Below are 15201 nucleotides of genomic sequence, written 5' to 3'. Positions count from 1 at the left end.
TATACTACTGACTTAATTGCATGGATTGCTCTGTCCCCAGCTCTGACAGCAGCAGCCTCTGCTCCCTGGCCAAATGCAGATTTGTGGCTGCTAAGTTTTACATAATGAAGAAGAAAAACGACTTATTAAAGTATATGGGAAGAAGATGAATAGGCACCAAAGTAATTCTTGGATCTATTAATTCTTAATTAACCTTGATTGAAATTTGAGATGAACTCCACATTTGTGGGGGTGACTTTTCAAATCGTGGAGATGGTTAAAGAAGTCACTCATGCAGAGCAATCATTTTCCAATTGTCATTTTACAGTCTGTGCTGGATAAATGACAAAAACTGGCTGCTATGAGCAACTTCTCCATTTTATCTCTCTCCCAGACTTGATAAATTTTCCCTTATTTAATAAGAATAAGTTTGTAACATATTTTAGACTCTGGGAGATGTATGAAGCAATGGTGTGAGCCAGTGGAGACATTGTCCATGGCAACCAATCAGCTTTGAGGTAACATTTATCAAGTGCATTCTAAAAACTTATGGGCAGCAGCTGATTGGTTGCCATGGACAATTTCTCCACTGGCTCGCTTCTCCACTCTTTTTTTACTGCTTCATACATTTACTTGTGATCCTTCCCATGGCTAGCGGGACATTTTTTTTTTTAACTCCTCCAAGCATTATGAAAAATGTTATTACTTTTTATGTGCTGATTGATTATATTTCAGTATTTTGCAATATTTCACCTTTGGCAATGATTTGGGTCCCTAGTGTATAAGAGATCTTAACACAGCAGCTTTAAGTGGCAGATCTATTAAGCCATGGAGAAGTTGCCATAATAACCAATCGGCATTTATTAAGTACATTCTTTAAAATAATAGAACATTATTAGTTGCTACGGGCAACTTTAATAGCAAGCTCCCCTTCCCCCCGCCTGAAGCCACATTACTGAGCAGCTTCCCCCCACCCCCCCGGACAAACCAACCCCCACACAACTAAGGTGGTACCACCAGGCAAACCAGCCCTCTGTGGCCACATTGCTGTGCAGTTGCTCTGGGGAAAACAACAACAATCCGCCCCTTCCCCCGTGAATAGAGTGAGTGGTGGGAGAAATCTCCACCAAAGCAGCATTATTAGGGCATTATGGTACTGTGGGTTTATATATGGTGGGGAAACACCTTTTCAGAATTCCCTCTTCCTGTTACATCTTTGTGTAAGCAAATATGTCCCTCACAGGTCTTACATTGTCCACAAGCCCGTAATAATGCAGGTTCTGGTGTATATGACCTGTGCAGGACTTTTCTCAGGAACGTCATAAAAGAACCTGTCATGAAAGCAATAGTTGTGTGTGATAACTAGTACTTTCTTATTTTTCACATGTGATTGGTTTATAACTTGCAAGAGTTGACTATGGCAAGGATTTACTGAGTGTACTCTTCTACCTACTAGTAAGACCCATGGAGGTTTTACAAAGCAACCCGGCACTTCTGAGCATGTTTATGCCCAGTAGTTAAAAGGTCCGTGCTTTCACTAGCTGTGTCCTGCTAGTAAAAACATTGCTCTTTAAAATATCTGGTATAAACATGATCAGAAGCACCAGATTTTTATAATCTGACGCTTTGAAAATAAACCCTGTGCTCTCCTCCATCCTGTTCAAAAAAGATGGGGGTGCTGAAACATAGCTGGGTAGCTCGTTGGTAAGTAGGAGCAAAGATGCTGGTGAATAGTACACCCTCACCCCCCTTTTTCTGTATATGAGCGTTCTCTCTGTTCTAGGATGGATGGGCTGCCCTGCGTTTCCAGTACATGCCACACTCTGCTTGTTAATGTTGCATTTGTAAGCTTGACACTTTGGAGACCTAGATTTGAATAGTGCGGAATTGTTGGGTAAAACAATTATGCCACCTAGACTGCAAGTGTCTTATTTTGGAAAATTGCTTATTTACAGTCTATTACATTAGCAAGTTTTTAGGATCCACACATGCTTTAAGCTTAAGGTACATAGGGACATTCTGTTAAAATACTACCTATTTATAAATAGCATATATCGCATAAGATATAATATCCCCCATGTGCTATTGGATGAGCTGTTCCTTGGTTAAGTTAAAGAGGCATTCTACCAATTGGTAATAATTACACCACTAGGGAATCGTTAAATATAAAAGATAAGTCCACTTTAAAAAAAAAAGTGGTGTTTAAAATGAATTTGCCACTCTCCTTACCTAATACTTAGTGGTCCTACACAGGGACTGGCCGCCTCTGCACCACAGAGAAGCCACAAACATGATCTAAAGATCAGGTGTCCTACATGATCTGTAGAAATTGATTTGTTAATGTCCGTAATGTGCCATTGGGAAGTAATTAAGTGTATGATTAGCGCAAATGATTAAGAAAAAGACTTGCTTCTTTACCTGCATATAAGATGTGCTTTAAATGAACTTGCTTATTAACATGTATTTTAACGCAAGAACTTTGGGGTAGTGCAAGTAGGCCCATTTGTAGATAAAGTCTACAATGCTGTTACATGAATATTTTTATGTTCTAATATTTTCTCCAGTGTTTCCTGTTTTGGAGAATACCCCTTTTCACTTAATGGAAGTGCCAGAATTTTGCAGACACTAATGTATTTGCTTAGCAGAAGTAGGGGAAAGGTTTATGTGCTTACAAAATACAATTTTCAAACCTAGTTGCATGTAGGCAGTAATAACTTTTATTTCTCTGACGTCCTAGTGGATGCTGGGACTCCGTCAGGACCATGGGGAATAGCGGCTCCGCAGGAGACAGGGCACAAAATTTAAAAGTTTGACCACTAGGTGGTGTGTACTGGCTCCTCCCCCTATGACCCTCCTCCAAGCCTCAGTTAGGTTTTTGTGCCCGTCCGAGCAGGGTGCAATCTAGGTGGCTCTCCTAAAGAGCTGCTTAGAAAAAGTTTGTTAGGTTTTTTATTTTCAGTGAGTCCTGCTGGCAACAGGCTCACTGCAACGAGGGACTTAGGGGAGAAGAAGTGAACTCACCTGCGTGCAGGATGGATTTGCTTCTTAGGCTACTGGACACTAGCTCCAGAGGGACGATCACAGGTACAGCCTGGATGGGTCACCGGAGCCGCGCCGCCGACCCCCTTGCAGATGCCGAATAGAGAAGAGGTCCAGAAACCGGCGGCAGAAGACGTCTCAGTCTTCATGAGGTAGCGCACAGCACTGCAGCTGTGCGCCATTGCTCTCCGCACACTTCACACCAGCGGTCACTGAGGGTGCAGGGCGCTGGGGGGGGGCGCCCTGGGCAGCAATGTAATATACCTATTCTGGCTAAAATATATCACATATAGCCCCTGGGGCTATATGGATGTATTTAACCCCTGCCAGGTTCCAAAAAAACCGGGAGAAGAAGCCCGCCGAAAAGGGGGCGGGGCCTATTCTCCTCAGCACACAGCGCCATTTTCCTGCCCAGCTCCGCTGCGAGGAAGGCTCCCAGGACTCTCCCCTGCACTGCACTACAGAAACAGGGTAAAAACAGAGAGGGGGGGCACTTATTGGCGATATTTATAATATTTGAGCTGCTATAAAGGGAACACACTTATTAAGGTTGTCCCTATATATATTTATAGCGCTTGGGTGTGTGCTGGCAAACTCTCCCTCTGTCTCCCCAAAGGGCTAGTGGGGTCCTGTCTTCTATCAGAGCATTCCCTGTGTGTCTGTTGTGTGTCGGTACGTGTGTGTCGACATGTATGAGGACGATGTTGGCGTGGAGGCGGAGCAATTGCCTGTAATGGTGATGTCACCCCCTAGGGAGTCGACACCAGAATGGATGGCTTTGTTTATGGAATTACGGGATAGTGTCAGCACGCTACAAAAGTCGGTTGACGACATGAGACAGCCGGCAAACCAGTTAGTACCTGTCCAGGCGTCTCAGACACCGTCAGGGGCTGTAAAACGCCCTTTACCTCAGTCGGTCGACACAGACCCAGACACTGACACTGAATCCAGTGTCGACGGTGAAGAAACAAACGTATTTTCCAGTAGGGCCACACGTTATATGATCACGGCAATGAAGGAGGCTTTGCATATCTCTGATACTGCAAGTACCACAAAAAGGGGTATTATGTGGGGTGTGAAAAAACTACCGATAGTTTTTCCTGAATCAGAGGAACTGAATGAAGTGTGTGATGAAGCGTGGGTTACCCCAGATAGAAAACTGCTAATTTCAAAGAAGTTATTGGCATTATACCCTTTCCCGCCAGAGGTTAGGGCGCGCTGGGAAACACCTCCTAGGGTGGATAAGGCGCTCACACGCTTATCAAAGCAAGTGGCGTTACCGTCTCCTGATACGGCCGCCCTCAAGGATCCAGCTGATAGGAGGCTGGAGAATACATTAAAAAGTATATACACACATACGGGTGTTATACTGAGACCAGCAATCGCCTCAGCCTGGATGTGCAGTGCTGGCGTGGCTTGGTCGGAGTCACTGTCTGAAAATATTGATACCCTGGATAGGGACAGTATTTTACTGACTATAGAGCAGTTAAAGGATGCATTTCTTTATATGCGAGATGCACAGAGAGATATTTGCACTCTGGCATCAAGAGTAAGTGCGATGTCCATATCTGCCAGAAGAAGTTTATGGACGCGCCAGTGGTCAGGTGATGCGGATTCCAAACGACATATGGAAGTATTGCCGTATAAGGGGGAGGAATTATTTGGGGTCGGTCTATCGGATCTGGTGGCCACGGCAACGGCCGGAAAATCCACCTTTTTACCCCAGGTCACCTCCCAGCAGAAAAAGCCGCAGGCTTTTCAGCCGCAGTCCTTTCGTTCCTATAAGAACAAACGAGCAAAAGGACATTCCTATTTGCCCCGAGGCAAAGGAAAGGGTAAGAGACTGCAACAAGCAGCTCCTTCCCAGGAGCAGAAGCCCTCCCCGGCTTCTACAAAGGCGTCAGCATGACGCTGGGACCTTACAAGCAAACTCAGGGGCGGTGGGGGGTCGCCTCAAACATTTCAGCGCACAGTGGGCTCACTCGCAGGTGGACCCCTGGATCCTGCAGGTAGTATCTCAGGGTTACAGGTTGGAATTCGAGAAGTCCCCTCCTCGCCGTTTCCTAAAGTCTGCTTTGCCAACGTCTCCCTCCGACAGGGCGACGGTATTGGAGGCCATTCACAAGCTGTATTCTCAGCCGGTGATAGTCAAGGTACCCCTCCTACAACAGGGACAGGGGTATTACTCCACGCTATTTGTGGTACCGAAGCCGGACGGCTCGGTAAGACCGATTCTAAATCTAAAATCTCTGAACCTGTACATACAAAAATTCAAGTTCGAGATGGAGTCACTCAGAGCAGTGATAGCGAATCTGGAAGAAGGGGATTTTATGGTGTCCTTGGACATCAAGGATGCTTACCTTCATGTTCCAATTTGTCCTTCACACCAAGGGTACCTCAGGTTCGTGGTCCAAAACTGTCATTATCAGTTTCAGACGCTGCCGTTTGGATTGTCCACGGCACCCCGGGTCTTTACCAAGGTAATGGCCGAAATGATGATCCTTCTTCGAAGAGAAGGCGTCTTAATTATCCCTTACTTGGACGATCTCCTGATAAGGGCAAGATCCAGAGAACAGCTGGAGGTCGGAGTAGCACTAACCCAAGTAGTGCTCCAACAACACGGGTGGATTCTGAATTTTCCAAAATCCCAACTGATCCCGACGACACGTCTGTTGTTCCTTGGGATGATTCTGGACACTGTTCAGAAAAAGGTATTTCTTCCGGAGGAGAAAGCCAGGGAGTTATCCGATCTAGTCAGGAACCTCCTAAAACCAGGAAAAGTATCTGTGCATCAATGCACAAGAGTCCTGGGAAAAATGGTAGCTTCTTACGAAGCGATTCCATTCGGCAGATTCCATGCACGAACTTTTCAGTGGGATCTGCTGGACAAATGGTCCGGATCGCATCTGCAGATGCATCAGCGGATAAAATTGTCCACAAGGACAAGAGTGTCTCTGCTATGGTGGTTGCAGAGTGCTCATCTGTTAGAGGGCCGCAGATTCGGCATACAGAACTGGGTCCTAGTGACCACGGATGCCAGCCTGAGAGGCTGGGGAGCGGTCACACAGGGGAGAAACTTCCAGGGCGTGTGGTCAAGCCTGGAGACGTCTCTTCACATAAATATACTGGAGCTAAGAGCAATCTACAATGCTCTAAGCCTGGCAAAACCTCTGCTTCAGGGTCAGCCGGTGTTGATTCAGTCGGACAACATCACGGCAGTCGCCCACGTAAACAGACAGGGCGGCACAAGAAGCAGGAGGGCAATGGCAGAAGCTGCAAGGATTCTCCGCTGGGCAGAAAATCATGTGTTAGCACTGTCAGCTGTGTTCATCCCGGGAGTGGACAACTGGGAAGCAGACTTCCTCAGCAGACACGATCTGCACCCGGGAGAGTGGGGACTTCATCCAGAAGTCTTCCACATGATTGTGGTCCATTGGGAAAGACCAATGGTGGACATGATGGCGTCCCGCCTCAACAAAAAACTGGACAGGTATTGCGCCAGGTCAAGAGACCCTCAGGCAATAGCTGTAGACGCTCTGGTAACACCATGGGTGTACCAGTCAGTGTATGTGTTTCCTCCTCTGCCTCTCATACCAAAAGTACTGAGAATTATACGGCAAAGGGGAGTAAGAACGATACTCGTGGCTCCGGATTGGCCAAGAAGAACTTGGTACCCGGAACTTCAGGAGATGCTCACGGAAGATCCGTGGCCTCTACCTCTAAGACGGGACCTGCTTCAGCAGGGACCGTGTCTATTCCAAGACTTACCGCGGCTGCGTTTGACGGCATGGCGGTTGAACGCCGAATCCTAAGGGAAAAAGGCATTCCGGAAGAGGTCATCCCTACCCTGGTAAAAGCCAGGAAGGAGGTGACTGCACAACATTATCACCGCATTTGGAGAAAATATGTTGCGTGGTGTGAGGCCAGGAAGGCCCCGACGGAGGAATTTCAACTGGGTCGATTCCTACATTTCCTGCAAACAGGATTGTCTAGGGGCCTCAAATTAGGGTCCATTAAGGTTCAAATTTCGGCCCTGTCGATTTTCTTCCAGAAAGAATTGGCTTCAGTTCCTGAAGTCCAGATTTTTGTAAAAGGAGTACTACATATACAGCCCCCGGTTGTGCCCCCAGTGGCACCGTGGGATCTTAATGTAGTTTTGGATTTTCTCAAATCCCATTGGTTTGAGCCACTCAAATCGGTGGATTTGAAATATCTTACATGGAAAGTAACCATGCTACTGGCCCTGGCTTCAGCCAGGAGAGTGTCAGAATTGGCGGCTTTATCGTATAAAAGCCCATATCTGATTTTCCATTCGGACAGGGCAGAACTGCGGACGCGTCCTCACTTTCTGCCTAAGGTGGTTTCAGCGTTTCACCTGAACCAGCCTATTGTGGTGCCTGCGGCTACTAGCGATTTGTAGGATTCCAAGTTGCTGGATGTTGTCAGAGCATTGAAAATATATATTTCAAGGACTGCTGGAGTCAGAAAATCTGACTCGCTGTTTATACTGTATGCACCCAACAAGCTGGGTGCTCCTGCTTCTAAGCAGACGATTGCTCGTTGGATTTGTAGCACAATTCAACTTGCACATTCTGTGGCAGGCCTGCCACAGCCTAAATCTGTCAAGGCCCATTCCACAAGGAAGGTGGGCTCATCTTGGGCGGCTGCCCGAGGGGTCTCGGCATTACAACTCTGCCAAGCAGCTACGTGGTCAGGGGAGAACACGTTTGTAAAATTCTACAAATTTGATACCCTGGCTAAGGAGGACCTGGAGTTCTCTCATTCGGTGCTGCAGAGTCATCCGCACTCTCCCGCCCGTTTGGGAGCTTTGGTATAATCCCCATGGTCCTGACGGAGTCCCAGCATCCACTAGGACGTTAGAGAAAATAAGATTTTACTTACCGATAAATCTATTTCTCGTAGTCCGTAGTGGATGCTGGGCGCCCATCCCAAGTGCGGATTGTCTGCAATACTTGTACATAGTTATTGTTACAAAAAAATCGGGTTGTTATTGTTGTGAGCCGTCTGTTCAGAGGCTCCTACGTTTGTCATACTGTTAACTGGGTTCAGATCACAAGTTGTACGGTGTGATTGGTGTGGCTGGTATGAGTCTTACCCGGGATTCAAAATCCTTCCTTATTGTGTACGCTCGTCCGGGCACAGTATCCTAACTGAGGCTTGGAGGAGGGTCATAGGGGGAGGAGCCAGTACACACCACCTAGTGGTCAAACTTTTAAATTTTGTGCCCTGTCTCCTGCGGAGCCGCTATTCCCCATGGTCCTGACGGAGTCCCAGCATCCACTACGGACTACGAGAAATAGATTTATCGGTAAGTAAAATCTTATTTTTGTAGTGTATGTTTGGTTTACATATTAAATTAAGAAACTCCTTTTAAGTTTTGCACTTTGTCTTCTTTTACCAAAAAACTCCTCCTTTATCTGTGCCCCACCAAACCTCCCTTCGGAATCCTGTCCAGAGCCCTTTTTATGTTGTACTACTAGTGACCACGCACAAAAAGCAGTGCAATGTTAAAAGGGCATTGGCCAGTGACCCAAACCACGTTCTGGATGGACATCAAAGCTGTTTTCCTTGTCAGTGGACTCTCCTCTAAAATCACACTGCTTTTTCTGCTAATAATTGCTCTGACTTTATTGCACTACTGTACTATACAGCTAGCAGTGCAATAGTATTGTCAAAGCATTTGGAAGCAGAGAACACCTGCATACTGTACGTCAATATTGGAGGCACTGCAATGACTGCAGAGTGAAGCTGGAAAGAGGCGATTGTCCTGCAATATAAATTGTGGTTTTTCACTATAGTTGTACAATCTAAACTAAAATTTAATGCGTCTTTTGTATTAAATTTTTTTTCTTTTTTAGAGCATAAAGTCTGTAAAAATCTAATCTAAAATCTGAATTTCAGTTCCAGAAAGCAGAGTCTGACTTGGATTACATTGAACAAAAACTGGAGTTTGAAATAAGGAAAAGCCTCCCTGAGGACTCCTCAGCACAGGTATTGGTAACTGTTAAAAAAAAAACAAAAAAACAAACAAACCCAGAACATTCTACACATTGGGGATTATTCAGAGTTGTTGGCAAACCAAAAAAGTTAGCAAAACCTTGTTGCACTGCAGGTGGGGCAGATGTAAAGGGCCCTACACACTTATAGGTAATGATGGTAGATATGAACAATATCGTTCACAAATGACCGATAAATTGTTCATATCGACCATTGTGGATGTACCAATGATGAACAATGCACGTCCCCGCAGTCTTCATCTTTGGTCTATCCTCGTTTATACATACAAGCCAATTTGGATGATATGGATGTAATGTACTGTCATATCATCCAAATCGGCCATAGATATCGGCCAGTGTGTATGCAAAAATCGTTGGTGAAAAATCAACCAACAATAATATCGTTGGTCGTTAAAATCGCCCAGTGTGTAGGGCCCTTAACATGTGCAGAGAGATTTAGATTTGGGTGGGGTGTGTTAAAAGTGAAATCTAAATTGCAGTGTAAAAATAAAGCAGGAAGGAAAGATATACAGCGCTGTTTGACACAATAGAGTCTATAAGTGTATATTTTAATATGTATAATAAAACAGATTTTATAGAATAAAAATACAAATACTTTAATAAAATGGAAAAAACTGTAAAAAACTGTACGTCTCTTAAATGACTACAGGTGGACTTGAGTGTATTTTTGCTGACAATCAATAAATTTAGGCACACACCAATGAAAGCACAGTCATAATATTGGACCAGATAGTGACAAGTTCATCCTATTGGATGTATTTACCAAGTCTGTGTTCCGTTTAGAATGGGTCCCGTTTTGATGTCAATCCGTGTGGCAACGGTGATATAATTTGGGTCCTGGTTCACAGTTGACTTGGAGCTCCGTGTTCCTTTAAATGGGTCCTCTAGATGTCGTAGGCAGTAGCAATGCCCATAAGGATCCTGGTTCACGGAGAGGAGAATGTGCACAAAGGTCCTGACTGTAGAAGGTGGCGTGATGGAGGTGCTGGTCAGCGTGTGTCTGCTCAAGTCCTTTCCTAACGCGTTTCGCTGCTCCAGGCAGCTTTGTTAAAAATAAAGCAGCCAGTATTTACCCTGCACAGAAACAATATAACCAACCCAAATCTAAATCTCTCTGCACATGTTACATCTGCCCCACCTGCAGTGCACATGGTTTTGCCAAATTGCTATTTTTTGGGGTTTGTGAACAACTCTGAATAACCCCCATTGTACATACATTTTGTGCTTCATTTTTCCTTTTTTTATTTAAATGTTTTAATCTTCAACGCTAGTTATAACAAATTTCAGCAGTCCACTGCTTCTTTAATAATTCCAGGGCAACTGTATTTAGAAATCAAGTAAATTTTGTAGTCGTTTTATCCCTTTTATCTATTTATCCCTTGTGGTCGATTTATCCCTTTTAGCATGTGATCCTGGGAAATAATCCTCCGTGCTCTGCTCCATTGTGATTTTTGTTAAAAAAAAAAAAAAATACCCCTGGGCACACAAACTGTGCTTGACCATAGTTCTTCTTCTTCTTATTATTATTATTATTATTATTATTATTATTATTATTATCATCATCATCATCATTATCATTTATTATTATCATCATTTATTTATATGGCGCTACACCGGTTCCGTAGCACCTAACAAATGAGCAAGACAAGAAAACAACAAAATACAGTATAGGACAAGTATAAGGTGTATACACATTGTTGCATCAGGGGACATGACACTATGATAAGTATCAGGGTGGCAGATACCAAGGGTTAGGTGCCTTTGTAGGGAGTATGGATTAGAAGAGAAGGAAAAGCACGTGAGGGGACAGGACCTGCTCGTGAGAGCTTACATTTTGTAGGATCCTTATCCTATCCGTATGTTTCCTGGCTAAGTGCTACCAAGTACAACAAACGATGGTTAGTACCAACACACTATAAAAGGTTAAGGGTTGTGGGAAAACCCCCCACTTAGGGCTAGATTAACTATCCCGCAGTTTGTACAAGCCGCTAATCATCAGCATCTTTGACCGATAGTTTTGCAGTTGCATCAGAAACAAATGCTAAACCAGGATGGTTTAAATCCATCAGTCAAACTGCGGGTTAGTAAATCTAGCTCTTAAGTGGAAAGCCTCTTAAGATAAGACCTGTGTAATGATTGGAATTATAATAAGTATTTGAATACCTAAATATTGATGATGATATTTTATTTTAGGAAAATCCCACCAAATTACTGGAGCAGTTGGCAAGTGTCAAATCACGATTTAAGTCTTTGTCCTCACAACTGGATAAGATTGCTGCAGACCAGCAAAAGTCAGTTGAGCGTATTCAGACAACTATTGCAAACACAATGAAAATGGTGCAGCATTTACAACAGCAAACAGATTTTCAGGTACAACTTTCTGACATCCCTGATCTCTGCACGGGATGCAGTTAAGTTCCAGACAGTCGGGATACCGGCGGCGGAATTCCGACAGCAGTCAAAATGCTGGCGTTTGAAAATCCCGACCGCTGCCCAGTATTCCCACTAGGTTGGTTGTCCACGTCACCACCCAACTTGCCACTGAACCCGTGAGGGGACATGCTGCGCTTGATGTTGGGATTTTGACTCTTGGGATTCTGACGTCGGTATTTCGACTGCCAGGATCTTGACTGTCAGGAAATCATACTGAATCCATCTGCCCCTGACCATATTACTCAGACTTTTTTTTTTTTTTGCTATGGAAATTACCGTTTCTTAATATGTAAATGTTAAATTGACAACACTTTCTCGATCCTAAATTTTATGAATAATTGATCTATTCCTAAACTGGTAGGTGCTAGCATACTGCATTGTGGCATCTTTTGTAGGTAACAAATCAACCAACCCATTCTGCATATAGTCATAGATGGTGGTGTTTGATGCTTCATTGCAGATACTAAGCACACCCTTTTGTCATCCGCTGCTTTATTCTTAAAACCAAACCATCATCCACTTCATTCCTCCCTGCTGTGGAGCTGTGTTTTTTTCTGTTAGGTTACAGTTCCAGAGAACTGAATTCATCCACTCTTTTTCAATATTACTAGTAGTAGAGCTGTGGGAGTTTCCTGTGGAGGGATTGGGTCACATTAAGGAGGGGTTCAAATGTTACAATGCTTGAAGCTTCACTACCTCTACTTCTACCATGTTGAGTCCTGGGGGGCTGTCCAGGTTGCGATTTTCCATCCTACAGCCCTTGTCAGAAAATGGGAAGCTGGAGGACCTATCACAGCCTACATTCAAAGGAATTAGTCCTCTTGCTCATACTCACCCCTCCGCCCAAATTTGACCTTGAAAAACGTAATTGATTTTCCTGTTCTGTATTACTCCAACTTTTTTCTCGTGTGTTCTGGCATATAAGGAGGTGGGTGAGGCAGGCAGATGGCGGACTGCATTTCCACCATCACCTAGAATGTAAAGTGCTTCTTCAGCCATTATTTCCTTTTATACATGATAGCCATAAAACAAGTTGCCAGCTATTTTGACTGAATTGTACACATTACATGTAATGCATGAGAAAGACTAACGTTCCTCTACATATATATGCAGGTTCCTCCATTCTCTGAGGAGGAACTTCGTGCACTCCAACAATTTGAGACACTGGCATTGAAGGGCATAAACTTGCAGTGAACAAGGTAATGTGCTTCAGGTTTCTTTATCATTCAAAATGGACTTTATTTCTCCAGTCCACTAAACCTATATTGTATATTGTGCAAAATATCTGTTAAATATTGTCATATACATTTCTAATGGTATTAGGAGCTCCTAGCAACTAAAGGAAACTTAGGTTAAAGGTGTGAGCATGGAGGAATGTTTGATGTCCTGTATATATCAAGCTTCTGGTCGGAAGTCTGTTGAAAGTTGCAACATGTGTTCTTCAGAGTCTAAAAGCACAGTTAACTTGTATTCAACTATATCCTTTAATTTTCCTCTAAAATATTACTCGGTGTATTATTAAAAATGTATATATTAAGTGAATATTGTGTGTGTTTGTAGCTTTTGTTCATCCCCCTTACTGGTTACTGCTGTAGAGCTACCTGTAAAAATGTTTCTGCCAGATTTTGTGTAAATCAATATGATTTCAAACAGACATTTAACTATAAACATTTTGTTTTGACTGAGTTATCTGAACTTTAACCTAATTGATCTAATGCAGCAAGTGACTCCTGCAGACTAAAATCTCTTCCTATGTTAAGCCTAAATGTGAAATATTAGTGTGTATAGTAAGTGAAAAGTACTAGATGCTAGTGGTGTAAAACTTCTTTCAGGTTCTGACTGTGGGCCTAATTCAGACCTGATCGCAGCTGCAAAATTGTTCTCTAATGGGCAAAACCATGTGCACTGCAGTTGGGGCAAATATATAACATTTGCAGAGAGAGTTAGATTTGGATGGGTTATTTTGTTTCTGTGCAGGGTAAATACTGGCTGCTTTATTTTTACACTGCAATTTAGATTTCAGTTTGAACACACCCCACCCAAATCTAACTGTCTCTGCACATGTTATATCTGCCCCACCTGCAGTGCACATGGTTTTGCCCATTAGAGAACAATTTTGCTGCCGCTATCAGGCCTGAATTAGGCCCTGTGTTTGCAATCTCTATAAGAGTGCCACTACACATGCTTTGACGCTTATAAACCGGTGGTTGCAACCTGTAGCACGCGCCACCATCACTACACCTGTCCAGCGGTCTGTGTTTCTCTTGGAGACCCGTGTCATTAGCAACAACCGGTAAATCGACATATTCACACAGAGGAGCATCAGATGGCGGGATGACACAAATTACCTTAATATAGAATATTAGGTTGGATGTATTTCTAACTGCATTCCTTTTAAAATAAAAAAAGCGGGATTAAGTAGCAGATATTTTGTTCAAATAGTTGGGGACTAGAGCAATTGTCATCCGTTTGAGGATACATGTTCTCTGATCACTCAGGTACACAGTTCAGTAAAATGTCAAAAACATTGTAAATATACACAGTAAACTATAAACTTTAGCAATTACAAGCCAGGATGGTATCTCACTTGCTAAGTCCCCAGAGTAGTATATGATTACAGATGCCTGTGGTCTCCTGTTACATGCTGGCAGTATTTCGGTGTTTCCTAGTCTGGGATACCGGCACACAACACAGCACATTAACCACAAGTTCTCCCCACTGACTGCACCGCAATGCCTAGTCAGCGCCTACACTTCAGAAGTCCAGCTACTTCTCTCTAGACCTTCTCTGCAGATATTCACCCACCAGTAAAGCTTACTGCTGTTTTTGTATTCTACTCTTTCTGTCCACAACACAAGCAGGTCAGTCAGGGTGTCCGTGTCTGATGAGGAGTGGAGACGAGGGGCCGGCTATAATAGCCCCAAGTTTGGAGGCTGTGTGGGATGCCAGTCGAACTCAGACTTTTTTTTAAAGGGGCAATCATGTACAAGGCTAAACCATGCCTTGTATATGATTGCCCCTTTAAAAAAATCGTCTGAGTACGACTGGCATCCCGCACAGCAGGCAAACTCCAGGCGCTATTACATCCAGCCCAAGGTGTTTGGATTCCTGTACACAATGGGGTGTATGTGATCAGATTACCTGCACCACCAGAGATACCCTGTTTGCTATTTATCCTAACATACTCCTCCTAATCACTTTTGATTATACAGTCAGGGGACTTAGTGTGGGTACACACTGGCAAATATATCGGCCGTTCTATTGAACGGCCTATATATCGCGGGTATGTCGGTCAGTGTGTATGGGCAATATGTCTGTGAACACCGTCGTTCACAGACATATCGCGTCGACCCCGCAGCACAGCCGACAGCCAAACTATCTACCGATATATTGGCGCATCGCTGTGTGTGCACGGGCGACGAGCCGCCCGTCCGTACAGATGCTGCGGCGGCCGCCGGTGACTGGAAGCTGAACTGGGCGGGCGTGTATACACGCACGCCCGGTACAAGACGTCCGTCCCCGCCGGTCGGCCAGTGTGTATGCACAGCTCACTGCCCGATTCGTCCATAGATATATCTGCCGATCAATTGATCGGCAGATATATCTATCAGTGTGTACCCACCATTACATTACAATGGAATTCTTTAACTATTTTAAATAACATTCTGGCCTAGACTTATTCCTATTAACAATTACACACATTGAACACTGT

The 15201-nt window shown here is 44.0% G+C and overlaps 1 protein-coding gene across 2 annotated transcripts in view; it reads left to right on the top strand.

Annotated features, from left to right (window-relative positions):
• Positions 1 to 15201, top strand: part of SKA2 (spindle and kinetochore associated complex subunit 2) — a 39253-nt gene that overhangs the window by 1058 nt on the left and 22994 nt on the right. For both annotated transcript variants that reach the window (XM_063953912.1, XM_063953911.1), the window contains exons 2-4: positions 8941 to 9030; positions 11250 to 11426; positions 12603 to 12688. In XM_063953912.1, coding sequence (XP_063809982.1) covers positions 8941 to 9030; positions 11250 to 11426; positions 12603 to 12683 — 348 coding nt within the window. In that variant the 3' untranslated portion in view covers positions 12684 to 12688. The remainder of the gene's footprint in view (positions 1 to 8940; positions 9031 to 11249; positions 11427 to 12602; positions 12689 to 15201) is intronic.

The sequence above is a fragment of the Pseudophryne corroboree genome, chromosome 2 (assembly GCF_028390025.1).
Source record: "Pseudophryne corroboree isolate aPseCor3 chromosome 2, aPseCor3.hap2, whole genome shotgun sequence".
Classification (NCBI taxonomy): Eukaryota; Metazoa; Chordata; class Amphibia; order Anura; family Myobatrachidae; genus Pseudophryne; species Pseudophryne corroboree.
This window is presented reverse-complemented; position numbering and strand designations above follow the sequence as displayed.